The sequence below is a fragment of the Puma concolor genome, chromosome E3, assembly GCF_028749965.1.
Source record: "Puma concolor isolate L17-30 chromosome E3, mPumCon1.1.hap2, whole genome shotgun sequence".
Taxonomy (NCBI): domain Eukaryota; kingdom Metazoa; phylum Chordata; class Mammalia; order Carnivora; family Felidae; genus Puma; species Puma concolor.
Genome location: NC_141682.1, coordinates 20,277,136 through 20,304,138, shown reverse-complemented (window position 1 = coordinate 20,304,138; position 27,003 = coordinate 20,277,136). Strand labels below are relative to the sequence as shown.

Sequence of the window (27,003 nt, the reverse complement as noted above, 5' to 3'; positions counted from 1 at the left end):
GGGCCGTCCCTGTCTGTACAACCACCTTGTGCCAGGAACACAGCCTCGCTGGCCGGAACCTGTCACCAGCTCCTCCCTTCGCTGAAGAGCATGAACCCCTGGGCCTCGCTGTGGCTGTGGCGGGGCTGGTCCCTGGGGCCATGATCTGCCCCTCAGCTTATTGGAAAACAGTGGGGGCTAATCATAACGACAAGAGTCCCAGGTGCTAAGCCCTACTCAAAGCACTTTATAGGGCAGGCTCAGCTGGGGGTCCAACAGCCTAGCAGCTACGTGACTGCAGGCAAGTCGGCATTCCCATCTGCGGAACACATGCAGGGTCAGACCCTCCCCTGCAAGGGCACCGTGAGGGGTAAAGACGCTAACACGTGTGGCAGGCTGAACCCCGTGCCAGTGCACGGTGGCACCTCGGCCGGCACTGGCTGTTACCATGAATCATAATCACTTGGTTCATTATAATAACTGATCATAATAATTGGGTACAGTAGGGGCTGCCCCAATTCTGCTTTCCCGTCTACCATAGAAGGTGTTGACCTTGGGCTGAAGACCCCTCGGCATAAGCTGGGCTGGCAGCATCAGAGGACTTGGTCACGGGGCTTGCACACTCTTTTCCCTCCCATCAGAGCAAACCCGAAGGCCACCCCCCTCCTCCGGGCCCCTCCCCACCCCTTACCCTGTTCTCAGGGGGCTCCGGAAAGGCCAGGGGCTCCAGGGCCACGCAAGCCTCTCTTAGTGTCCTTTTGCACCCCCCCCCAACTTATCTTCTCCCAGGTGTGAATATAAAATCCTTTCTCTCCACCACTCGCTACTTCTGTCTCATGACGTCAGCTGGCTCACACATGCTTCTTAGTTACTGTTTTCTGAAGACTTAAAAGTCTTCTCCCTCCAGCCCGGTCACCCCTGCAGCTCGGATCCTATGAAAAGAGCACGGGGCTTTGAAGCCAGCAGGAGCTGGGTTTAATCCTGGCTCCGTAACTGACCAGCTGTGTGACCCTGGGCAAGTCAATTAACCTCCCTGAGCCCTGTATTGTTTATGTGTCTGAAATTACTGAAGACAATCTTATTTTCTTCAGCAGTGGGCCCCTGGGGGCAGGCTTTTTGAGGGGTGAAAGCTTTGATGAGCCCTTTGAGGCAGGGGAAGGAGCCCCCACCTCCTACCCCAAGAGAGGTCTGCTTGAAGACTTGGGGATGGTTGCCTTGGGCCGCCCACTGGCTTTTGTTCTGTGACTGGAATGAGCAAGTTGAGGGGGAGGGCTGGGTGCCCGGGACAAGGGGACTCTTCGATGCTTGCAGTGGGGAGAGGAAAGAAAAGGTGAAGCCGCTAACAAGAGAGAGGAGACTGGACACCCCACAGCACATCACACTCCACCTGCTCAGATCGGATCCATCACCCCCACTGCCTGCTTTTCCCACCTTCCCATCTTGGGGGTCCGGGACCATCCCGTCCCTGCCCAGATGCCGGCCACGGGACGCAAGATCAGGGGCTCTGGCCATCTGGACCTCTAGGTCCCTCCTGAGAATAGCGTCTCCGGATACACAAAATAAAATACGCGGGATTATAAAGCAAACCCCTTATATGGAAATCTAGTTAGCGAAACATTCAAACGAGTTCGTGGCATGGGAATATATGTGCTTCTTCGTTAACGCGCGAGGTTAACAAGATGCAGCAGAAGCTCTGGCATTATCACACTTTTGAACGAAAGCATTTCAGGGTATCTGCCCCAACGACAGCGCGATAGGAAAAATATAGATGATTATTGGTGACTATGTCATAGCTACTGCCCCCTACAGGGTTCTGTTGCCTCCACTCACATTTGAAGGACAGCCTAAGTGTCCGTTACAAGTTAGAGAACTACAGATGGAACTTCTTCCCCACCAGGCTCATGGACCCCCCGGACTGTGTGGATTCCAAACCAGGTAGCTGACCTGGGTTCTCTGTCTTCCGGGCCCACCCGGCTCTCCTGACTTGGCCTCCTAGCTGGAGGGTGTGTGTGCCCGCGTCCCGCGTTCCCCCTGCCCCCGCACCCGGGTGGGGCCTCATCTTTTCTCACCTCCGGGCCGGTCTCCTCACCTCCACCCTTGCTCTGCTCTGTCCACGCCGCAGCCCGAACCCTCACCCCGAAATGCAAACCTGACCGTTATCCCCCTCTGCTCTGGATTCTCAGCGCGGTCAGCTACATGGTAACATCTAAGGATCACTGCAAAGCACCGAGACCCTCACCCAGCTGTCCGATTTCATCTGTCAATTGTGCTCTCCCTACTCTGCCTTCCTGTCATTCTGAACTACTCAAGGTTTCCAGAATATGCCACCCTTGTCCATGCTGTTCCCTCTATCTGCACTGTCTTCCCCAAGCTGTCCGTCAAGCAAACTCTTCGGTTTTTTTTCCAAGTCTCATGCCCCACCCCGCCCATCCCCACTCCACCCCCAAACAGGACACACGGGTCCAGAATCGTCCGCGGCCCAAGAGCTGGGAACCAAAACCGACCCTTGGCGATGACGATCACTCTATTTCTCTTTTCTTTCTTCTGCTATGATGGTCAGATTTCCACATCCTGAGAACGCCAAGTCACGCGTGTTTTCACCTGCGGAGCGTGCTGTAATCTCTTGGATGCAGCTCTCAATCTTTGAGGGACCCCTCTGTTGTACACACATACTTCAGTTAGGGGGAGATTACGTCCCTTACCAAAAGGCGCCTCGTTTCGGTTTCATTAAATAGAGGCTTCTTCCAACGCATGAAGAATAGGATTAGATTTATGGAAATTCAATTCACACTTGGCTTTTTAGGAACAGATGTCTTGCACAGCCAAGCCACCACTCTATCTGTCAGGCCGCCTGAAGTCACGGTTTGGAGGCTTCTTTTACTCCTCTCTGGCACATTCCCTGCTTAACCCCTCGTGACCTGGATCTGCTGAACCAACTCTGGGCTCCGGGCCACCTAATCCAATGGCCTTTTCTTGGAGTCTTCTGTCTCCGGCTCCCTGAGTCACAATGTCCTGACCGTCCTGTTCCCCCTAAAGCCCCCAAAACCCCTGGCTCTGTGGCCTTTACGCACCGTCTCTGCCCACCCCACACTAGTAGCTGAGCTTCTAGATGTGTTTGCTCCCCTCCAGCTTCCACACGTTTGTCTCAAAGGCAAATAAGCCAAAGCAGATGAGTGATGTGCGGGCCACCCCAAAACGGGCCCCCCCTTTATGTTTCTATGGAAGACAACATCATCCACTCATGCCAACACACCACCTCCCTGTGCCCTGTCCCACAAATACAGTCCGCCACGAGGGCGTGGGGTGGTCATCCCTTGAATACACGTCAGGCTAACCCACCTCTCTCTCCCACACCTGTTAAACTCCACGGGCTCTGGAACGGTCCCTCCGTTAGGAAAGCCCCAGTCCTTATTGTTAGCACGGTACCTGGCACACGATATTCAACAACCACTGAATGAGTACGCGAGCGCGCAAATCCCGTTTTAAAACCGTAACGCGGAGGCTCAGAGCAGCGGAGTGATGGGCGCAAGGTCACCCGGTGGGAACAGCCAGGACTCGGCCCGGGGGCGGCTCCAGCACCCACGTTCCGCTCTGCCGGAGGTCCAGGGTTAGGCCCCACCGCCAGAGGCCCTCCGCCTTACCGGACAGCACCGTGAAGACAGCTGCGAAGGCGTTGAGCTTGAGCCCGTCGATGACATTGCTGGAGTGGAAGAGCTCGAGACACATGAGGCTGAAGCCGACCACCAGCAGGAGGATGTACAGCACCTCGGACACCACCGACAGCCACAGGACCCCTGCACGACAGAGGCAGACCGGCCGTGAGATGAGGGACGCCGCAGGGTGACCCTGCCCCGTGTACCTTCCACGCCACGCCCCGCGGCGGGGGTCCGAATTGTTGGAGCAAGGGCCGCGGTTCCAGGGTGGGTCCCCGTGACACAGCTGATCACGGCCTCCCGTCCTCCGCACCAGGCCTGGCGCAGGTGCCCAAACCTAAGTTGGTGGAGGCCAGCGCCCGCCCCCTCCCCCACCCCGGTGACGCTCACTGGTGGGCAGTGGCGTGCGACCCCTCTGTGGGCCCGTTCAGACGGGAGGGAGGAACCTGCGTCCCGGTCACACTTTCTCTTCGCACCTGGTAGATGGCTGCGCCAGGGAGCCACCTGATGGCCAGGAGGGTACCCGCCTTAAGATGAAGCTGCCACTGTAGTTGCTGAGCAGTGGTGACACCACGGGGCCAATCACCAGCCCCGAGGGCTTCCCCACCGTCGAAGCTTTCGGGGCCAAGTTCTCTGTCACCCGCAGCTAGGAGCGCACCCCTACGTTTCTATCGGCCCTGTACCCTACTCCGCTTTTTTTTCTAGAAACTGCTACTCCCGTGGCCACAGCTTCAACCTCGCGACTCTCCCCGGGACCCGCGGTGTCCTAAAGCGGCCCGGTCTTCCTGGGCAGAGCCGATTGGTCGGGTTTGATCACGTGGCCTAGAATTGGCCAATCAAAGTCCTGCCCTGTAGCAATCCGCGCGCTCGGAAGCACCGAAATAGACGGGGGGGGGGGGGGGGGGGGGGGGGGGGGGGTCAAATCGGGGTGTGAACCTTTTTTTTTTTTTAAGTTGATTTATTTGAGTAATCTTATTTATTTTTAATGTTTATTTACTTTTGAGAGCAAGACAAAGCCGAACAGGGCAGGGGCAGAGAGAGAGAGAGAGAGAGAGAGAGAGGGGGAGACAACAGAATGTGAAGCAGGCTCCAGGCTCTGAGCTGTCAGCACAGAGCCCCGCGTGGGGCTCAAACCCATGAACCATGAGATCCTGACCTGAGCCCAAATCGGTGGCTCGACTGACTGAGCCACCCAGATGCCCCAGTCATCTTACTTGTTTAAAAAAAAAAAAAAGATCAAGGTGGGGCTTGAACTCACCGGGGGAGGGGGGGGGTGGGGGGTGGGGTTTCGCAAGCTCTTCCAATTGGGCCAGCCAGGCGCCCTGAGAACCTGAGCCTTATGACAGCGTGAGTGCCTGGTTCCAGCTCTTCCTGAACGCCGGCTGCCCCTCTATCCTTTCAGTGGTTTGGCTGTTCAAATGTTTACATTCCCTGAGCCTCCACAGCTCCCTCTGCCCCCCAGTTTTTTCCAAAATTCGGCTGCCATCATTTGCCCCCTACTTTAGGGGGCATTCCTTGTTTTTCCCACTTTATTCCTCCCTTCTGACTACAATCCTTTCACTGGGGAGTCCCTTTCTTCTCCCAGTCTGTGCAATTCAATTGCAGCTGGCTCCATGTTTGGGCACATGACTCCTGTGTAGCCAGTCAGAGCTTCATAACCCCTATGACTCTAGTCATTGGTTCAGGAGTGAACCTCTCTATGCCTCAGTTTCTTTACCTATACAACAAAGATAAAAATAACGCCTATTTCATACTACTGTCATGCTGTGAGGATGCATTTGCACAGCAATGAAAAGACCTTGTGCTTAGCATCTAGTGAGGGCTCAATTTGTGCGATAGTATCATTGTTGTATGGGCGGAACATGTCCCCGCCATGATCCCCTGGAAATGGAGCCCAGGAGTGCTTGAGGGAGGTCGAGGCAGGAGACAGAGTCAAGAGGGAGAAATACAATTGAGGGAGCAGATATAATTTCTGAGGAAAAGGGTGGCCAGTGGGAAATGTAACACCTCACGTGATTTACCTTCCAAACCACACTAATCAGTGAGCGAGGCCCCCACTTTAGAGAAGGGGCTATGGACAAAGCCTGGCCAGTCAGAGATGGACATATGACCCAAGTCAGTTCAATGAGAGTCAGCCGCTGGACTTTTGCCGGACCTATTGGTGGAGAAAATTCCTTTCTACTGGGTTTGAGCCTGGGGGAGTGGAAGGATGAAACTGGCTGAGTCACCAAGTGGCAAGGGCCTTCCTGAGAGCAGAGACAATGCCAAGGAAGGCAAAGCTGAGATAGAGGAAGATTGTGTCCTATGACGTTGTTTGAGCCCCTGGATCCAGCCGTGCCTGAAGCGTCCCATCATTTGTTCTTTCAATCACATGAACCAATGAATTCCTTGTCTTTGCCTAAGCTAGTTTGAGGTGGAATTTCTATCACTTACAACAAAGAGTCCTGATCTTCACCTTTTCTGTTCTCCAAACCTGTCAAACATGTCCTTCCTACATCTCAGCCTTTATAAGATTGTTCCTTCCACTGGGAATGTCCTAGGGACATCCAATATGTACTATTTGGTGAATGAAGCAAACAAACAGAAAATTCTCGGTCCTTATCTGCTCCCTGACAAAGAATCCAGATTCTGAAACACCCACTATCATTCCTAGCACAACGGGCTTTGAGAGCTGTGGAGAAATTCTTTTTTTCTCCCCCCCCCCTTTTTTCTTTGGCTACAAAAATATCACATCTCCTGGGCAATCCCTTGGATTTCTGTAAGAGAATAATGTGCTCCTGGCAGCCTGGATGTTGTTAAAACACCCCCTGGCTTGGCACACGCACACGCATAGTCTCCGAGGCCCTTCTCTGGCCCGAGGCCCACCGAGGCAGCAGGGAGGAAGGCAGGAGATGTGGGGCGAGCTGAGCCTCGCCAGGAGGGCGGCAGCTCCCGCGGAGGCCTGGCCTCCCTCCCAGCAGCCTTCACCTCCAGCTGCTGTTGGCCTTGGTGGCTTGAGGAGGCCGCCCCTCACCACCGTGCTGCTTACTGACTCAGTGCCTCTCCCGAAGCACCCCTACTCTCCCGGGGGGGGGGGGGGATGGGTTGCACTCATCTTTGCCCTCGTGGGCCCCAGGCCAGGCTTCCACCCCACTCCACCCCCTACCCCCGCCTCCCTTCCCAACAGTATCCAGCTCTGCTCTGTCAGATAGGCTGAGAGGTAAGGTTGGCGTCAGGGGCTGAGATGCTTAGAAAATAAGTAAGTTTAACCATGGAGAACCAGGCACTAGCATCCCCAACGCCTGGCTGGGGTAACTTAGGCTTCTTACTCTCTCCAGATTGATTTCCCTGCCCTGCCTCACCCCAGTTTCCCTACCACTCTCCCCCGGGGCATTTCCTTTATAAACGCCTTGAACGTGAATCCTCACCTCGGTGTCTGCTTCTAAGGAAATCTGATCTCAGACACTAGCATTCACATGTGTTCTTTCCCCCATCCTCCTAAAACCTGACGAGGTAGTTTGAGCCTGATACTGTTTGAGCCCCTGGATCCAGCCGTGCCTGAAGCGTCCCATCATTTGTTCTTTCAATCACATGAACCAATGAATTCCTTGTCTTTGCCTAAGCTGGTTTGAGGTGGAATTTCTATCACTTACAACAAAGAGTCCTGATCTTCACCTTTTCTGTTCTCCAAACCTGTCAAACATGTCCTTCCCACATCTCTGCCTTTATAAGATTGTTCCCTCCACTGGAAATGTCCTAGGGACATCCAATACGTACTGTTTAGTGAATGAAGCAAACAAACGGAAAATTCTCATCTTTTACAGAGGAGTAAACTTAGGTTCGGAGGGACTAAGCAACTAGTCTACACAGCCAGATAGTGGTACAATCTGGGTTCAAACCCAGGCCTCTCTGACTCCAGGATTCATCATGGCTGTAAGCTGGCAGGGTAGAGTAGCCACCTTGAAATCATATCATTCCCCGCTCTTGGGCTGGTCAGAGGGGCCCGTCTGGGTCTGAGGGCACGGGGTTCCCTGGCCATGGCTCTTATCTACATGCTCTCCAGCATCCCAAACAATTCCTGAGCCAGAGTTCCTGCAAGGGGGTGGCCACTGAGTGGGATGGGGGAGAGAGTGGATTTCAGTCCCCAGCGATCCTGAGGCCAGCTGGTCACCAGATGTCGGGGGGAAGGAGGTCCCAAGGAAGAGCAGACAGGTCTTGAGGATGCCAGAAACCAGGCCGTGGAAGGTGGGCTTGGCCCATGCTGCTGAGGCAAGTGGGGACCTAAGTGTCTTAGCAAGGAAAGGACACCTGTCAGGAGGCCCTCTCTAGAAGGATGGGGGGGGGGTCTGCCATGGCAACATTGGGGGTGAGGACAAGTGGAAAACCTGATGACTCCTGAGGCACGGGCTCTGTGGGCTCTGACCATGGTGGGGCCACGTGTCCCGCCTGGGCAGCTGAGCAGATGTGATGCTTTTCATGGAGAATGAGGTAACGCCAAGGCAGGCAAACAATGAGGTTCCAATTCCACTGCAGGACCTCCAACAGGATGTCCAGGGGGTAGCTGGAGCTCAGGCGGAGGGGTGCGGACCTTGGCAAATCATGGGTACGCAATAAATGTCTACTCTGATTGCCAAAGAGACGGTAGCCCGAGAGCGGTTGACATGCTCGTGCAAAGTATGTGGAGCAAGAGAGAAAAGGGGGGGGGGGGTTGATCCACGGGAACATGAATACTCAAGGGGAGGGGCAGGGCAGAGAGCCGTGAAGGCGACAAACACCATGGGAGCCCAGCGGCCCCTGCCCCAACACTTCTGTGCACATTGCCACTTGCCAGCACGCGGACCGCTCTGCTCCAGTGCCTGCCCACCCTCCAACCGTCACCCGCCTGCTGGACTAGGGGGTTGACATCCCCGTCCTCCCCCAGCTGCAACCCCCCAACGGATGCCTGATGTGAGCTGCTAAGTACCCCAAGTGAGTAACACTGGGGGGTGCCATCTCCACGTCTGTGTTTCCCCCCAGGGGAGAGGTGGCGTTACACTAACCACAACACTGAATTGTCTGAGTCAAAAAGTGAAAAAGCTACTCACTTCTCTGTTATTTTTATAAATCCTATCACCTCGATCAAAAGAGCCTCTGTTTGGTGCTAATGTGTCCTTAACACCTTTCTACCACTTGTTAATTATTTAAAACTGGGAGAGGGCTCACAGAATCTTCAGCAGGTCCCAGGCAGACTGGAAGGACATTTTGACAATTTCCTTCAGCCCCGCTCCTCTCCCGCCCTCCCCCAGCCACTGCTCTCCGCCCTTCTGTGCCCGGCTCTGGGCCTCAGGGGCCTGACTCCTTGGAACTACGCCCCCAGACTCCCCAGCCCTCTGGCTGAGCAATGAGGAGCACCAGCTAGAAATCAGAGGGTGGGAGGAGGAAGGTCTGATTGTTTTCTCTCTGCCCTGCTCCCTGTCTGGAACCCCTTCTCCGGCAGAGGCTCCATCCCAAGTTTGTGGGATCCAAGCATCTGCGGCTTTCACACTGTTCCCACCTTTTCTCCTCCCCCCGCCAAGGCTGGTGCTAACAGCTCCCCTCTGTTGCCAGCTTTTGGGGGCCTCAGATGCCCTTAGCCCTTCCCGTGCCTCTATGTGGACTTTTTCATTAAAGCGCCTTCGTTTGAACTATCTGGGGGATTCTGATTCCTGCAGGGGCCCTCCCTTACACATCGTGCTTTATGGCAAGGGGTCCAATTAGAGCAGCGATCTAAGCCAGCATCCTCCAACCTGTAGCAGGCACACAGGAACACGGGATGCTAACCCTTGGGCCTCCAGACCCATGTATGTTGTAACGAGCTCTCCAGGTGATGCTGACGCACCCTCAAGCATAAGCACCACTGATCCAAAGTTCCCTTCCGAATGTTTGTACAAGAAAGTGAGTCGACTTCAGAAAAAGACGGAGCCCATGCCAGCCGGCAGATGTTGGCGTCTGGCACACAGAGATAGAGAGAAGGTAGAACTCGAATGACAAAACATTGGAACCGCCACACAGGGCCTGGCTGGCAATCGGTGCTCGTCACGATTCGTGTTATGGAGGCACACGCGTGTGACTAAAGGAAGTCAGAAAGGACAGTGGGCGGGCAGCCTCTGGCCGGGACGGTGGGGTCTTGCCTGGGTGACGCCCGGAAAGCCTCAGTAATCACACAGATGATTGTGTCGGGTCTCTGAAACTTGGCACGAAAGGCTCGATTTGCAGCTGAGAACCGGTGACCTCCCGGGGCAGAAGAAATGAAATGGCTTCTCATCAGGTACAGGGCCCGTGGGGTGACAGCTAATCCCGTTAGCTGCACTTTCTGCCTTTTTAAAAAACAGCTTCATAACATCAACCCTGACCCTCCATTGATGGAATTGATGGGTTTGCAAGAACCAATTCCCTTTCGCCCCAGTCCCTCCCTTGCCAAGATAGTTTCCAGGGCCCGTCTGGCTGAGTGGGAAATCACGGGTGTCTTACATCTACAGCCTTGGCCAGAGACCTCATCCGACTCTGTCCCTCGGTTTCCTCATCTGAGAAATGGGCATAACAGGCTTGTCCTGAGCATGAAGTGAGACACTATCTATAAATCGCGCAAGCCTGACACTTGGGAAGTATTCAAAAGAGCTAAGTGTTACCGTCGCTTCCCGCTAAGTATAATTATGGGCGATTAGAATAATTATAAGTGGGGGCGGGGCAACAAGTGTGAAGATCACGGCCCCGGGCTGGGCCACCTGGGTTGATCCCCGGCTCTGCCAGGCACTGCCTGGGACGCTTGGGCAAGTGACGTGCTCCCACTGAACTGGTTTTCTCGTTGGAAAATCGGGGATAGATATAGCACCCAGTTTGCAGGCAACGTGAGGACAAAGCGAGTAAATTGATGAGCAAAGTGCTTAGGGCAGTGCCTGGCGCACAGCAGGTGTTATATAAGCGTGAGCTGTTACTATTATTGTCATCGTCATTGTTAGTCCCGTAGGATGTGACCAAGGAGTAGGCAGCCTAGAACCGGCACATCTCAGTCACTGGACAAATAAAACCCTTCTGGGGAGCAGAGGGGAATTGTTGCAAAATCAGATGAAATCCCAAGGCACCAGGGCATTTCAAGAGAAAACATCCCCCCCCCCCCGCCCAAATCCATCAGTCTAATATGTCAAATCAATAAGGTATGGCGCAGTGGCTGCTGGCTCTGGGCTCGGCGACACGCCCCCTGAGACCCAGCACGTGAAATCGTGTAAATGACGCAGGCCAGGACCTCTGAGGCTGCAAACGGCTTCATGACAGCTGCTGTTTGCGAAATGTCAATACGCTCAGGCTTGGGGATGCTCAGGGGCTGGGAGGAGAAGGCCAGAGGCCTCGGGACAGACTCCAGGGGTCGCTGAGCCCTCCATCTGCAGATGAGAAGTTAGCCCAGTGAGGACTTAGGACACGCCCATGTCACAAAGCAGGTTGAGGGCAGATTGGGGGCAGCGGTGGTGGTGGTGGCAGGCGGTGGGGGGCTTCCACCTGCCAGGCTGCTTGCTGTTGTGAGACTGGGAAGCAGGTGACCCTCTGAGAGGTGCAGGGAATGAGGTTTGGGGGAGGGGCATGGAAAGGGGCTTCCCCGAAGAAGAGCGACCGCAAAAGACCACAGGAAGGTGACTGCACCGCGTGTCAGCAGCCCTGAGTTCCAGCCGGCGCCGTGGGGCCTTCCGAAGGTGCCTCTGCGGGCCTCAGTTTCCCTCCCGGTGAAACAAGTGGATGCTCCAACAAGCTGCCAACAGGCCGAATCCAGCCCACAAAAATGTCTTGTTTGGCCCACACAGTATTTTAAAAATATCTGAATTCATTATCAACATTTAAAAATAGGAGCCTTCACATAAAATTTCATCCAGGTTTCTGGATTCGCTTGCAAGACGGGTGGATACAGCCGTGCCGGACCCGCATCCTCATACAAGGGCTGCGGGGCTGAGCTGGGGCTGCTCCCCCTCAAACAGGACACGTACTTCTGAGTCAGCACAGACCCTCCGCAGTGCCCATCACCCTTGGCTCCCGTCTAGCTCTCTTGAGCCTTTGAGTTTACAGCCCCCTGTGCAACGAGGTCTAAAGCCATTTCTGTCCCTGACGCTCTGCAGCGAAGCAACATTTTAAGACCCTGCACGGTCCTCGCTGATATATCTCCATGTAGGAGTGAACTATCCAGCAAAGCCTCAGCTGTCCCCTTGCTCAGGGACAGGGGAAGTTCCAGCAAATACCACGCCACCCCACACATGAAGGTGCCAATTTTCAAAGAGTTAGATTAAAAGGAGAGACAATTCAGCTCTAAAAATATGCCCACATTGTTACACGGGACTCAAGAGCACAGATCTGAGAGCTGTTCCCGAGAGTCATCTTGTCCGCCCGAGCCCACATCCTTTCCACGAAGGCCTGAGAAGGCTAGTGAGTTGCCAAAGTCACGACACTGGGAATCTTCCTTCGATGAGTCAGACAGAACCTTTCAGGTTTGGACTGGAGGTCATGGTGACCATCCTCAGCGGCCGCTCTCAGAAGATGTGCAAAAATGTTGGGTAACACAGAGTTTGGGAAGAGAATGCCATTCAAATGCCAACCGGGGTGATGCTCTGGAAACACGGAGCCTGGGGGGGGGGGGACTGTTTTCTGCATCACCATCTTTTCTAGAACCATCCTTTTCTAAAGCCTCGCTAGCCTACCAGCAGCACCTGCAGCCCCTGGGAGCCTGTGATAAATGAGGATTCTCAGACCCCACCCAGACCTACTGACTCAAGGTGTGTGCATTTTCACCAGATCCGCAGCCGTCCAAGTGTGAGGAAAGCACTGCTCTAGAAGACGAAGTTCAAAAAAAAAAAAAAGATGAAGTTCAAATGCGCCAACGCGGAATTCAGTGCCCTTGACGCGTGGATCCTAATCAGCCCCTCCCACCTCTAACCCCTCAGCCCGGCTGCCTGCTGAACATTCCACGCCCTCCCGTGCCTCAGGCACGGCCCGGCCCTCAAAGTGTTGTCCTCTCCTGGGGTCCGCTGAATAATGGCCTGCAAAGATACCCATATCCTAATTTCCCCAACCTGTGACTATGTTATCTTACACGGACAGAAGGGACTTTGCAGATGTGATTATGATCTTGAGATGGGGACATTATCCTGCATTGATTTTGGCCTCCTAAGGTTCATTTGGAATTCTGACCTCCAGTCATTAGGTTTGTGCTAATTTGTCACACAACAGCAATGAGAAACTAATACACCTTCTTTCTTCATATAAGGTCACCTCCTCCAAGAAGCCTTCCCTGACCACCCCAGCCTCTGCTGTGGCCCCCAGACAGACCTCTGCAAAGAAAGCAATCTCTCCACCACTTCCAGGTAGATGCCTTGCTAGGGGGGGGAAGGAGCCTGGACTTGAGGGTCCAAAAAGCCTGGATTTGAGCTTGGGCGTTTATCTAACCTCCCTGAGCTTCAGTCTCTTTGGCTAAAAAATGGAATCAATGCTACGACCAATCGTAACACGTTTTCTGGACAAGTTAAATGAGACCATGGCTGCAAAGCCTCCTGGTCTGGTTTCTGGTACCCCGTAGGTCCTCAGTAAGTGTGGGTGTATCAGGCTGACAAGCTGGGCCCAGAGAAATGAGCCCTTCTCCTCCGAGCTCACAAGTGGACAAATTATCACTGGAAGGGTTTCTGACAATGCCTTGTTGCCCCCAGAGTTCTGCAAGGCTCTAGTCCCCATCAATTTAAAAATGACTCTGGCAGACATGCCCTTTAGAAACTGCTCTGTTGGAATCCAGGGACGGTCACTGAGCATTTGAGATGTGTCATGCTGACCTTGGCCTTCAGCATCAGACTGCAATGGGTTTTCTTTCTCTTTAGAGTCCAGGAGCCGGCCTTGAAAATAAGGTCCGACCCACATGGGCTGGGGCCTGGGGAGGAGGCTGGTAGGGGGAACATCGTGGGTAAAGCTTGGAAGGCTGAGGTTGGGGTCTGGCCCCCAGCCCCACGCTGGCCCCCCGTCGTCTTGGGCAAATGCTCTCACCTCTCTGGGCCTCCCCTTCTCCCCAAATGGGGCTGCTGTGCAGGCAAAGGAAGTAGAACAGGTTAAGTCAGAAGTTGCAGACTGGCCTAAAAAGTTTCTGAGATTTTGTTGTTGTTTTTGCGGGGGGGGGGGGGGGGGTTGTTGTTGTTTTCTCTCTCTCTGGCTGCCTCTGTGTGTCTCTTCCTCTCTTGGTATACGACGTATTTTTTTTAATTTTGAATTAGATGCCACCATTTAAAAATGGGAACACCGGGGCACCTGGGTGGCTCAGTCGGTTAAGCGTCCGACTTCGGCTCAGGTCATGATCTCATGGCTCGCGAGTTCGAGTCCCACGTCGGGCTCTGTGCTGACAGCTCAGAGCATGGAGCCTGCTTCGGATTCTGTGTCTCCCTCTCTCTCTGCCCCTCCCCTGCTCATGCTCTGTCTCTGTCTCAAAAATAAATAAAAACATTAAAAAAAAAAAAAAAAAGAACACCTCTGTGGACATAAAGTGGGGCTGGTCCCTGCGGAGGGGAGGAAAGAAGAGAAACACTTCTCTGCTGTGGGGTGGTGGTGTGCCCAGGGCTTAAGGCATGGCCTGGGAGCCAGACCGCCCAGGCAAGCCCCAGCTGTGCTGCTGACTTGCTGTGTGACCTTGGGCAAGTTACTTCACCTCTCTGAGCCGCAGTCTCCCCAGTGGCCTCAGAGAGTGGTTGTGAGAATCAAACGGGGCATGGAAAGAGGCACAACCAAGGCTTAGCTCATGGCGGGCCCCAATACACGCTAGCTGTCCCCATTCAACAGATGAGAACACTGAGGCTGGGAAAGCAGCAGAAAAAACTCATCTGGCTCAAGCCTGACAAAGCCAGGCTGAGCGGGTGGTGGGGAGATACTATCAACTGGATTATCTGGATTCATTATTTGCCCAGGACCCCAAGATGACGTGTGCTCTAGCCCTTTGTCCTTGCCTCCCTGTGGCCCCCTTGCTGAATCCGGGGTCCACTATGGCCGTGGGGGCATCCGACTTGCCCTCCATGATCCTGACCTCTAGAAAAAGTGTCCCTTCTCCCTTAACTCACGTGAGAAGTAGCACTCACCGCAGCAGACACATTTCCTAAACCCAGACTCTGTGTCAGGTACTATGGGGGATGCAGAGGAGAGCAGGACTCGGATCCGGCCCTCTGGGAACCCCAAACATAGCCTGAGGGGTGAGACACAGCCAATAATGACCACCTTATACATCCCCCAGACAATGCCAAGCGCCATGCTGGGCCCTTGGCACATAGAAACCCATTTCATCCCCGCAACACCTTATGACCTAGGTGCCATTATTACCTCCAAGTTACGGAGGGGAAACCGAGGCACAAGGAGGTTAATTGCCCAGCCCAGGTGATGGAGCTGGGAGTCAGAGCTCAGCCAGCCTGGCTCCCCACTCCCTGCTCAACAAGCCCAGCTGGCCTCAAAGTCCTACGCGCCAGTGGAAGAAAGGGCACGGGCTGGTGCCCCTGGGTGGCCTGGCTGGTTCCTTCCAACGAGCATTCGAGATAGGTGCTATCTTCCAGGTAAGGACACGGAGGCACAGAGGAGGAAAGCAATTTGCCCAAGGTCCCTCGGCATTGGCAAAGGGAGTCAGGAGAGGCATCCGGCTCTGCCTGGGCCCCCACCCCCACCCCCCCAGCTCTCTGCAGGCATTCTGCACCTTTTCTGGGCCGCGGACCCCTGTGGCATCTGACAAAACCTAAGGACTCTTTCTCTGAATAACATTTTTAAATGCATAAAACAAACACACACAGAATTGCAAAGCAAGCTAATTATTTTGAGACGGAGTTATCAGGACAAGTTTTTAAAAAGTCAGATGTAGGATATTAACCCACGCGCCTCTTTATTAATGCATGAAATAACAAGATCTAATAACTCCCACGACTTCGAAGCAGCGAGGAGAAAGGGGTCTTTTCAAGATCCCTACACGCCCTGTAATGTGTTGTGAAAATTCTGTGACTCCAACTGGCGACAAAGCCCCAGGTGTGGCTAGGAGGGAAACGCAGACTGCCAGTTAGAGGCTGGGAGAGAAGAGACGTAGTATTTTGCTACCCCAACTTTTGCGGCCCCTTGAGTTCTGTCTGCTGACCCCTTGGTTAATTTCCACGTGAAGACCCTGAACCCGAAGCAGTGGTTCTCAAATCTGTTACGTGCTGGTTAAAATGCACATTCCCAGGCTGCCCACCCCCTGCCCCCCCCCCCCCCCCCAGTGGCTGATGCCGCAGATGAGGGCAAAGGCTGGGATCCACCCGTTGAACAAGGGGCTCCGGGTCGCTCTGCTGCCTGAGCCATATTCGGAGAAAAAGGGATCTTTCAAAAATGTAAACGCCACTAATATATCTTGAAATCTGGGCGCGTGATACCTCCGGCTTTGTTCCTCTTCCTCAAGGTTGCTTTGGCCACTCGGGGTCTTTTGTGGTTCCATCCAAATTTGGGGATTCTTTGTTCTAGTGCTGTGAAAAATGCTGTTGGCATTTTGGTAGGGATTGCGTGAAATTTGTAGATTGCTCTGGGCAGTGTGCACATTTTAACAGTATTGGTTCTTCCAATCATGATCATGGAATATCTTCACGTTCGTTTGGGCCGTCTTCAATTTCTTTCATCTGATTGTTTTCAGAGTACAGCTCTCTCACCTCCTTGGTTAAGTTTTTTCCTAGGTATTTTATCCTTTTCGGGGCAATTATAAATGGGATTGTTTCCTTAAGGTCTCTTTCTGCTACTTTGTTATTAATGTATAGAAATGCAACAGATTTCTGTATGCTGATTTTCTGTTCTGCAACTGTACTGAATTTATTTATCAGTTCTAGTAGTCTCTTGGTGGAGTCTTCAGGGTTCTCTATGTAGAGTATCACAGCATCCGCAGATGGTGAAAGTTTTACTTCTTCCTTACCAATTCGGATGCCTTTTATTTTCTTTCTTTTTCTTGTCTGATTGCTGTGGCTAGGACTTCAGTACTGTGCAGAATAAGTCTCTCCCTTGTTGTAATCTTCTGGAGATTCCCCACTGCACTTTAAATAAATGCCAACTTCCTGCCTGGCTTTAAAGGCCCTACCAGGTTATCAAGCCACTGCACACCCTTTGAGGTCTCCTTACCCACCAGACTCCAGCCACCTCAGGGCCTTTGCACTTGCTGTGCCCTCTGTCCAGAATGCTCATTCCCCCAGCATTGCTTGGTTGACTGCTTCCCAGCTCAGATGTCACTGACCGCTCCATCTAAAGTAGCCACCACCAACATACACACCACTAACCCTTTCCCGTTTTACTTTTCATTATTTGAAATGGTGTTATCTGTCAGTTTACTTATGTGTGGTCTGCTCCCCCCTCCGTAACGAGAGCCCACTGCGGGCAGAGATTTCGTCTGGCACGTTCAGTGCTGTCTCTGAGAGCAGGAGGCACTCAGTAAGTATTTGTTAAGCCAATGAATAAAGAAATGACGAGTGGTGCCTGGGTGGCTCAGCTGGTTAAGCGGCCGACTTCGGCTCAGGTCATGATCTGGCGGTTCCTGAGTTCAAGCCCCGCGTGGGGCTCCGTGCGGACAGCTCGGAGCCCGGAGCCCGCTTCGGACTCTGTGTCTCCCTCTCTCTCTGCCCCTCCCCTGCGTGTGCTCTGTCTCTGTTTCAAGAGGAAGAGAAGAAATGACACAAGCAAAGAAGTGGCCAGACTACTTCAGCAGCAAAGTTAAGGGAAGAAAGTAATCCCAAAAGGAGGAGTCGCTGTTGTGAATACCACCCAAAGGTCAAGGGGAATGAGGAGGGGGAGGAGAAAAGTCCGCAGGCTTTGGAGATTCGGGCCCTTCTTATGACGTGTGTGGAGAGGGAGACAGATTCTTCAGAGGCCGATGCCAAGGGGAATCTGACTTCAGCGGCTGGCTGGGGGCTTCAGCTGCCGAGACTCCCTCCCGGGGGCTGTTGAGGGACAGTGGCCTCAAAGCTGGAATTGGCCGGGGGATCAATTCTTGCAGAGCAAGCCAGGGATCTGGGGCTCAGCACACTGAATACAGCACCCACCCTCCTCCCCACACTCCCATGTTTGGACGTCCTGCCCTCAGGAGGGCCCCAGCCAAGACAGAGACCCTCTGGGGCCTCCATGAAACCATTCTGAGTAGGCGTGCCAGCTGGCTCAGGCTTCACCCACCTGTTGGGGTCAGCAGCCACCCGTGCAATGCCTTTAAGTCCCCCACACCTCCCGGCCTCATCGCCTACCCTCCTGCCCCTTGCTCACTTCCTTCTAGTCATATTGGCCTCCTTGGTGTTTTTAAACGCTCCAGGCACACTCTTGCCTCAGGGCCTTTGCAGTAGCCATTCCCCCCTGCCTAAAACGCTCTTCCCCTAGATCTTCCTCCCCTCCTCTAAGTTTTGCTCAAATGTTTCTTTTTTTAAAATTTTTTTTTTACTTTTATTCATTTTTGAGAGACAGAGAGAGGGAGACACAGAATCCAAAACGGGCTCCAGGCTCTGAGCTGTTAGCACAGAGCCCGCTGAAGGGCTTGAACTCACGAACCATGAGATCATGACCTGAGCTGAAGTCGGACGCTTAACTGACTGAGCCACCCAGGCGCCCCTCAAATGTTGTTTCTTAATGATGTCCCCCTTGACCTCCTTACATCAAATTGCCAACACCTCTCCCCCGTACTCCCGAGTTCCCTTCCCTTTTAATTTTTTCCCTGGCATTTATCATCATTCGGCAGCCAAAATGATCTTTCTAGAATGTAAACCAAATCTCCTTCCTTTAAGCCCTTCAGTGCTCCAGTGGTTTCCCATCACACTCAAGTCCCCACCCACCTGTCCAGCCTTTTCCCTCCACAAACATACAAAACTCATTCCTACCTCAGGGCCTTTGCACATGCTTTTTCCGCCTTTGCGAGAAACATGGGAATGAGAAATCTCTTACTTTTCCTCCCCTAAGTAAAGGTACAGTCCCAATAATAAATGGGAACTGACACTCTGCTTCCATGTCAGGAAGACGACCAGACCTGATGACAAGTGCAGCGACCTGGACCAACCCCTTTATCCCCAGGATAAAGGAAGAGGCTGGAGCCAAACGGCAGCTCCCAACCGGTGGAAGCATGTGCCCAGGGTTGCTAGATCTTGCAACTTTTCAAGAGAGGCCAGAAATCCTGATTTTTGTGTGAAATCTCCACATTTTGAAACATCAGTGACGCATTCTGACACTTTCAAACATCAGGGGCGCCTGGGTGGCTTAGTCAGTTGAGCATCCGACTCTCGATTTTGGCTCAGGTCATGATCCCAGGGTTATGGGATCAAGCCCCGCATTGGGCTCCACATTGAGCGTGGAGCCTGCTTGGGATTCTCTCTCTCTCTCTCTCTCTCTCTCTCTCTCTCTCTCTCTCCCTCTCTCTCCCTCTCCTTCTCTCCCTCACTCTCTCTCTCTCTCAAATAAACTTAAAAAATATATTTTTTTAATTTAGAAAAAGCATCACGTGAGTCAACTAAACACAGCTGAGCAGTGCCAGGGCCCTAGGACACCTGCGCCCAGCCCTTCACAGAACCCAGACACCCAATCATAAATGAGTTCACCCCGCTTCGTTTTTCAGGTGGTAAAAATTCATCCCAGGGAGGACGCCAGAACTGAAAGAGGTCACACAGCTTCTGCAACACGGGGGGCTCCCACCCAGGACTTCTTAGCAACAGACATGTAACTCCCACTGTGCACCAGGCTGGACCCACAAATTGGAAAATGCTGTACAAGTTCACGTCAGCATCTACAAGGCATGGACAGAATAAGGGGAAAAAGAAAAACGTTTGTGGGCAGCAACCTTTTAGGGCTTAACCCCGAGGGTGCACGCAGGGCTATTGTAGCACAGAGATTAGACTTCTTTCTGAGCAGGATATTCATCTTGCTGGGGGGGGGGAGGGGGGGTAACTAATGCATGATTTTTGCCTGAGTCTCCCTTGCACTCAGAATCCCTATTTTATGACGCGGGAGCCAGACAACATCTTTTGTCTTGCCACTCCCCGCCCCCCCCACCACCACCTTGGCCAAAAAGGATCTTTGTTTTATCACGCCATCAGAAGAGTCTAAAAATATCTAGACTCACCAACTTCAGGGGTTTATTCTCTCATCCGGGAGGCGCCCACAAAGCTTTTGCCAATATAAATGGCATTTCCTTTGATATTTTTAAAGATCAGAGAATCCAGGAGAATATGCAAGCTGGATGGGCCTTTGAGATCAGAGCTCCCAAATACCTCCTGTCTCAGGTTAAGGAGAAAAAAAAAAAAAAACTTTCCTAAGGAGGCCCAAGAGGTTAGGTTTCCAGATAATTCACAAAAGAAGAAACGGACCTAGTGAAAATCATATGGAGGCATGGATTCAGCCTCATTAGCAATAATATTGAGATTGAAACATCCTTGAGATGGCACATCAAACTGGGATATTGAGCAAAGATTTTTCAGACGGTAGAAGGTGGTGAAGGGTGGTGGGTTTGCCCTGTAGGAACATTTACCTCTCACTCAATAGCCATGTCATTCCCCCTGTTTCCAGGCGGCAGCCCCCCCCCCCCCCCCCCCCCCGTGCAGATGGGAAGGACGGGGTGACTGGTCACCCGGCTCTGGGCGGAAATACGCATCACTTTCGAGAAAACGCATAGAAACACCTGGCAGGGGAGCTCTCCGGCTCTCACCCCTCGCCTATGTTGAGATGTCCGTGTGTCCATCAGCCTGGGTCCCCGAGAGACCAAGTGTCCTTCCGCGTCAGGCCCTCTGCACTCAGTTGCTCCCTCTGGAAGGTTCTTTCTTCTTGCCTTCACATGACTGCCGCTCTTTTTCCATTCAGGTCTCAAATGTCAACTCCAGACGGGATCTAGAAAGGCCCCAATCTATCCACCAATCCAACCTGCTTCTCCCCAGACCCTCCCCATTCTGCCATCTTGTTTCTCTTCCCAGAGGCTTCCCCACTTTGAAATGACCGTATCCTTGGCTCAGTCTCCTTGTCTGTGAAATGGGCAGTCGGACAACAGTTCCTAAGGGCCCTTCCCTCCTCGACATGACTCCTGGGACCGTGGTAGGTACAGACACCCGGCCTCCACCACCCCTCCTTCTCCTGTGCCCTGAGCCGGCCCAGCATCCTTTCTGGGAATAGAACCTGCCTTTCCTTCCAGGGACCACTGCGCCCCTTTCTCAGCCCTTCCTAGTGGGGCAGGGCAGACCCTCTCTTCCCTGTTCCAGCTGGGCTGTGACCCAGGCCACAGTGATTGGTTCAGGGATGGGCGTGGGACTCAGCGGGGCCAATCGGAGCCAGTCCCGGGACTTTGCCTAAACACCTGGGAATGAGGTGACCCCTTGCCAGTGGTGGTTGCTAAACAGGGGAGGATGGACCCAGGAGCTGTCGGGGGCATCTCGTGGCAATTCCGTAGGGCACCTGAGAATGAGGCCGACGCCGGAAGGCCCCGCTGAGAGTCAGAAGCTGCGCGCTGAGAGCACTGGCTCCAGCTGTGGATGACTGAATCCACTCCTGACCGCTGAGTTACCAGAGCCAGCAAATTCCTCCTCGGGCTCAGGCCCGTTGGAATGAGTTTTCTGTTTCTACACCCAAAACAGCCTTTAGCCTCCACCGTCCCCGTAAGGCTGTCTGTCACAGCTCCCCCGGAATGTTTGCTGATAGTTAGTGTCTCTCCGGGGCTCTGAGCTCCCTGGGCGGGGCCTCGGGCCTCTCTGCCCCATCACTGCCGCCCACAGCCTGCTCAAGTGACCAGAGGGGACAGAAGCTCACCGCTCCGGGTCCTTAATTGGGGAGGTTTTCTGTCAGTCCTGGGAGCCTCAGACTCTGTGATCCGGGCAATTAACCTTTCTGCAGAGGCCAAGGCCAATTATATCCCGGGGGCCATCTGCAACATCTGTGTAACAGACCAAGGGCCTCGGCCTGACTCCTGGGTTTTTATGGGACAAATGTGGCATAATCAATCTCTCCTGTCCCCAGCCCTGTTGCCTTGGTCCAGGCCTGTGTCCTTGTTTGTGCTCGGAACGGCTTCCTTCCTTCTCCCTTCTTCCCGATGGCCTCTGTGTCCTCCCCAGATCATCCCCCATGACCTCATCTGCAGCATGGCCACGCTGCAGCCCTTCAGCACCCGCCCCCTAAACTCCCTGGGTGCCAGACTGCAGACGGGGACCCGATTCCTCACCCCTCCTTGCGTCCGTGCCCTCTGCATGCACTTTGGGCTCAGCCATGTGACCTGCTGCGGCCAGCAGAGTGCTAGCAAGCACATCGCACAGCTGGGGGTTCCCCCGGCTTGTGCTTCTTTCGTCACCACGAGGTCGTGCCCGGCCTAGCCTGCTGGCGGACGAAGGACCCACAGAGCAGGGCCGAGCCCTAATCATCCCAGCAGAGGCCAGCCTAGGTCAGCAACTCTCAGCCCCTGCCTAGACACCTGAGCCACCCAGCTGGAGCAGTAGGACACCTAGCCACCCTCCCCAGGAGCTTGGCTTCTCCATGCTCATTCTCAGACGCATACTGTATGGGCACACATACCCTGTCGACCTGCTTTACACAGCGGAAGCCTGCTTCTGTCTCCCCAAATACGCCAGTTCTCTGCCTGGAGCCCCAGGCAAGTGCTGGGGCCCTGACGCTCTCTTTCCATACAACTGCCAGACCCTGCCACCCCCATCATCTCTGAGTTTCCTGGCAGCCCGAATCAAGAATCAAGGGTGCCGTTTGCATGGCAGGCACAGTGTGGCCCCCTTCCTGTCTAGCCCCGTCTCCTCTTACCCCCTCCCCCATTCTCTTTGCTCCAAGCACACGGGTCTCTTTGCTGCTTGGCTGTTCTTTGAACATCCTGCCTCAGAGCCTTTGCACCTGCTGATCCTGCGGCTTAGAACATTCTTCCCCCAGACGCCCTCACGGCTTGTTCCTACCACCTTCAGATCTTTGCTCAAATGTCACCTTCCCAGTGAGGCCCGTTCTGGCCACTCCATCTGACGTGCAAACGCCCGCCTACACCCCCCGTCCCCCCCTACTTTTCTCCACACTTCCCACCGCCTAATAACGCTTTATCATTTTGGTTTTTTTGGATGTTTGTTTCGCTCGGCAGGAGTGTAAGCTCCACGAAGACAGTGATTTCTGTTCCTTTTATGTACCACTGTCCCCTAGCATCTTGACCCCTGCCTAGAACACGGGAGACATTCCATATTTATCAAAGAAACAAATGATTACCTTGTCAGCTTTGAATTCAAGCTATAAGATCACCGACTACCTGCTGTGGGGGGTCAGGCTGAGGCTTGGCCAGGTCCCACGAATCCTACAAGGGTCCGACTGCCACCATCCCCGCTCCCAAGCTCCCAGCTTGTCCGTGGCCCAGGCCCACTCAGGGTAAGACAGCTGGCATTAAGCCTAAAGGTCTGGTTGTCATATCTTCTGACTTCCCAAAGCTGTGGGGTGTAAGGTAATACACTCAATAACAATATTAAGATGAAAAATTGTTAGGGTACGAAGGTAGCAAGTGTTGGTGACAATATGGAACGACTCTCATCCCATGGTGGAGGGAATACGGGTCGATACAACCAGCTTAGAGAACAACTAGCTTTACCTAGTGTAGTTGAAGCTGTTCAGGTCCTATGACCCAACAATCCCAATGTTATTTGTGCACATTAAAGAAACTCTCACACCATAATATAGGCTCAAGAATGTTCAGAACAGAGTCTGAAACGGAAAAAAAAAAAAAAAAAAACAACAACCTGGAAACAACCAAAGGACTATGCACAGGACAACGAATAAATAAATTATGGTAGATTCACACCATGGAATATTATGCAGAAGGGCAAAGAAATGGATCAGATATTGGAATGCACCTATTGTAATATTTAATAAAGTCATTTTTTAAAAGGAAAACGATAATAAAGGTTGGGTAGAGCAGAGATCGGCAAACTATGGCCCATAGGCCAAATCTGGCCCACTGCTTATTTTTGTAAATAAAGTTTTATTGAAACACAGCCACATCCATTTGTTTATGAATTGTCTGTGGCTGCTTTCGTGCTACAGGGGCAGAGTTGAGTAATTGCACCGAGACCATATGGCCTGCAAAGTCAATATACACTATCAGATACTGGCTGTCTGGCCCTCTTTTTTAAAAATTTGCCACACCTTAGGTTAGAGCAAGGAGCCATTTGGCTCAGACCGAACTTAGTTATTTAAAACAAACTTTTAAACTGATTTTTAAAAATTTAAAGTGAACGTGCTTATTGTGAAGAATTTAAAAAATACAGAGGCGCCTGGGTGGTTCAGCAGGTTAAGCGTCCGACTCTTGATTTAGGCTCAGATTATGATCTTGTGGTTCATGAAATTGAGCCCCACCTCTCTCTCCGCACCGATAGCATGGAGCCTGCTCGGGATTCTCTCTCTCTCTCTCTCTCTCTCTCTCTCTCTCTCTCTCTCTCCCTCTGCCACTACCCCTACCCCACTCTCACTTTCCCTCTCTCACAACAAATAAGTAAATAAATTTAAAATACACACACACACACACACACACACACACACATATATAAACATGAAAAAAATAAAATTTTTCCATATAAAGTCATCACCCAGCAATAACCACTGGTAAAATTTAGGGTTATTTCCCTCCAGCTTTTTTTTCCCCATGTGTCCGTACCTTTCCCCCCCCCTCCATAATCAGAAGCACACTGATTATGCGATTTTGTACCCTGCTGCGTTCACTTAATATCATCTCAGGAACATTTTCCTGTGTGGCTTAATCACATTCAATTTTTGCTATTATAAGTAATGATGTGATTAGTATCCTTGTACACACATTTTTGTTGACAATATGAAATATTATATAGTCATCCAAAATGAGTTCTTCAAGGCATTTTAATGATACAGAGACTGTCACAGTTGCATTATTTATACCAGCAAAGAGACTGGAAACAATATAAATGGCCTGGAAGTAGGAGAATCATTAGGTGAACTTTGCACATCAATGGATGCAATCTTCTGTAGCTCTCAAGTGCCATGTTCACAAAGAATGGTAAAATGACAACCTTGCTGAGCCTGTTTCCTTATCTGGTGTTTTTAAAGCGTCTCACACAAACGAGCCCGGCTATGGGTGGCACCTCTATTATTATTTCAAATAATAATAGGTAGGGGTGCCCGGGTGGCTCAGTCTGTTAAGCGTCCAACTTCGGCTCAGGTCACGATCTCGCAGTTTGTGAGTTCCAGCCCCGCGTCGGGCTCTGTGCTGATGGCCGGGAACCCGGAGCCTGCTTCGGATTCTGTGTCTCCCCTCTCTCTTTGCCCCTCCACCGCTCGCTCTCTGTCTCTGTCACTCTCTCAAAATTACATAAACATTAAAGAAACTTAAAGTAATAATATATAAATGGGGGTGGGGTGGGGAAGGATACAACCGGGCTGATTGGTCAGTCCTGCATCCTGCCAGCCGCTCGGTATTTGGAAGATCGCCCTGTACCCACACCTAAGAAAAAAAAAAAAAAAACAGGGGCGCCTGGGTGGCGCAGTCGGTTAAGCGTCCGACTTCAGCCAGGTCACGATCTCGCGGTCCGTGAGTTCGAGCCCCACGTCGGGCTCTGGGCTGATGGCTCAGAGCCTGGAGCCTGTTTCCGATTCTGTGTCTCCCTCTCTCTCTGCCCCTCCCCCGTTCATGCTCTGTCTCTCTCTGTCCCAAAAATAAATAAAAAAAAGTTGAAAAAAAAAGAAAAAAAAAAAAAAACAAGCATCTGGAAGGAGCCCAGCCAAGTGGCAGGCGGCACTCTTTCGGCTCGACTTTGCAGCGCTGTGATTGCGGCTCCCGTATCATTTGTGTGATAATCAAAGGGCTGTGATCTCAAATGGGCTTTGAGGAGAACCTGCCTGCAACCAAGCAAGAAGCAAATGGCTCCTGATTGCAGGCATAACTAAGCCGCTACAACACAGGTATTGATTGGAGATAAGGCAAGGCCAAGCTGGAGTGATGGGACTACCACTGGTGAGGACGGAGAAGCATTTCTATCCGAGAGGAGGTATGCACACTCATGCACACGCATGCACGCACACACACAACTGGTTTCAAAAGTAGGAAGGAGGGGGGTTAGGGCAGGGTCTGTACATGTGGCGTGCTGCCTGGGAAGTCTGGTGATTTAGGGGGCGCTTCCAGCCTTCTGTTTCAGATATGAAAGAAATATTTGAAGGCAAAGAAATCCATGAACAGCGGGAGGCCTTGTGGGGCCATAAATAAAGACTGGGCATCCAGGACAGGGTAGTGAGCAAACAAATGACAGTGGAGAGTCAACGTGGCTTCCCGGGCTCATGGACCCAAGCAGCCCTCATTTATTCCACGAACGTGATTGAGCACCAACGCAGGGAAATGTTGGAGGTACCGGGGATAGAGCTATGAACGAAACGGGGAGTCTGCTCCCTTGGGGAGATTGAAAATGAACACGTGAGGAGGTAAATAAGATCTTTTCAGATGGTGACAGGATAGCAGAGCGGCTGAGGGAACAGAATGGACAAAGGCACAGAGGAGGGTTGGGAGAAGAGTCTGTCGAAAGCAATTTAAAAGTCCAATTAACCTAGAGCACAGGACGCCTTCATCTGAGGCCAGAGAAAGAAAGTGGGGCCAGACTGCGGGAAATCTGGGGTGCCAGGTGAGAATTTGAACGTTCCTCCCAAGGCAGCGGAGAGCCATTCAAGTTTGAAGTAATGAGTATAAAACCATCTGTTTGTTGCATATTGAATGTAGAATTTATATCAGTCGTCTTTTAGGTGTAAGGGACAGAAAATACAACCCAAATAGGCTTAAACAGAAGAATGATTTTATTGGCCGAAAGGTGTAAAGGCAGGTCCAGCTTCAGGTCCAGCTGGACTCAGCGCTTGGTCCTCTATCTTTTGGTACCACCTTCCACTCTGTGGCTCAGGTCTCAGGCTCCATGCAATGGCAAGAAAGCCGCTGGCAGCTCCAGACCAGTGGCATGCTGGCAGCCTGTTTCTTGGGGGGCGGGAGAGCCCTTGATTTGTAGCAAATGCTCCCACTGTGGCTGATTTTGAGCTCCCAGCGTGACATCACTGAATGTCAAGTTGAGAGGACATGTACAGAATCAGCACTCGAGGCCATAGGAAACAGCCCATGTCCCACCACCTTCAAATCCACAGGGCACAGTCTCCTTCCAGGGGCTGCAGCAAACATTTCGTTATATCCCCTAACCTACGTACAGTCATGGATGCATCTCTCGACCTGTTGCCATGGCTGGAGGGCTATGGTGGCAAAAGCCCAGGTCTCATGCTCTGTCCTCAGCTCCAAAACACATGGCTTGAGCATAGAAGGGATTGGCGCCCGAGGAAAAAACCTGGAGATGGTTACCAGGAGAAGGGAAGCTGGGTAGGAGGCAAACACAACGGATTGTTAGGA

At 52.5% G+C, this 27,003-nt stretch overlaps 1 protein-coding gene across 4 annotated transcripts in view; it reads right to left on the bottom strand.

Moving 5' to 3' along the window:
- The window catches only part of GSG1L (GSG1 like), a 206,496-nt gene that overhangs the window by 73,051 nt on the left and 106,442 nt on the right, over positions 1-27,003 (bottom strand). For all 4 annotated transcript variants that reach the window (XM_086692616.1, XM_086692617.1, XM_086692620.1 and 1 more), the window contains exon 3: positions 3,621-3,773. In XM_086692616.1, the coding sequence (XP_086548742.1) occupies positions 3,621-3,773 (153 nt within the window). The remainder of the gene's footprint in view (positions 1-3,620; positions 3,774-27,003) is intronic.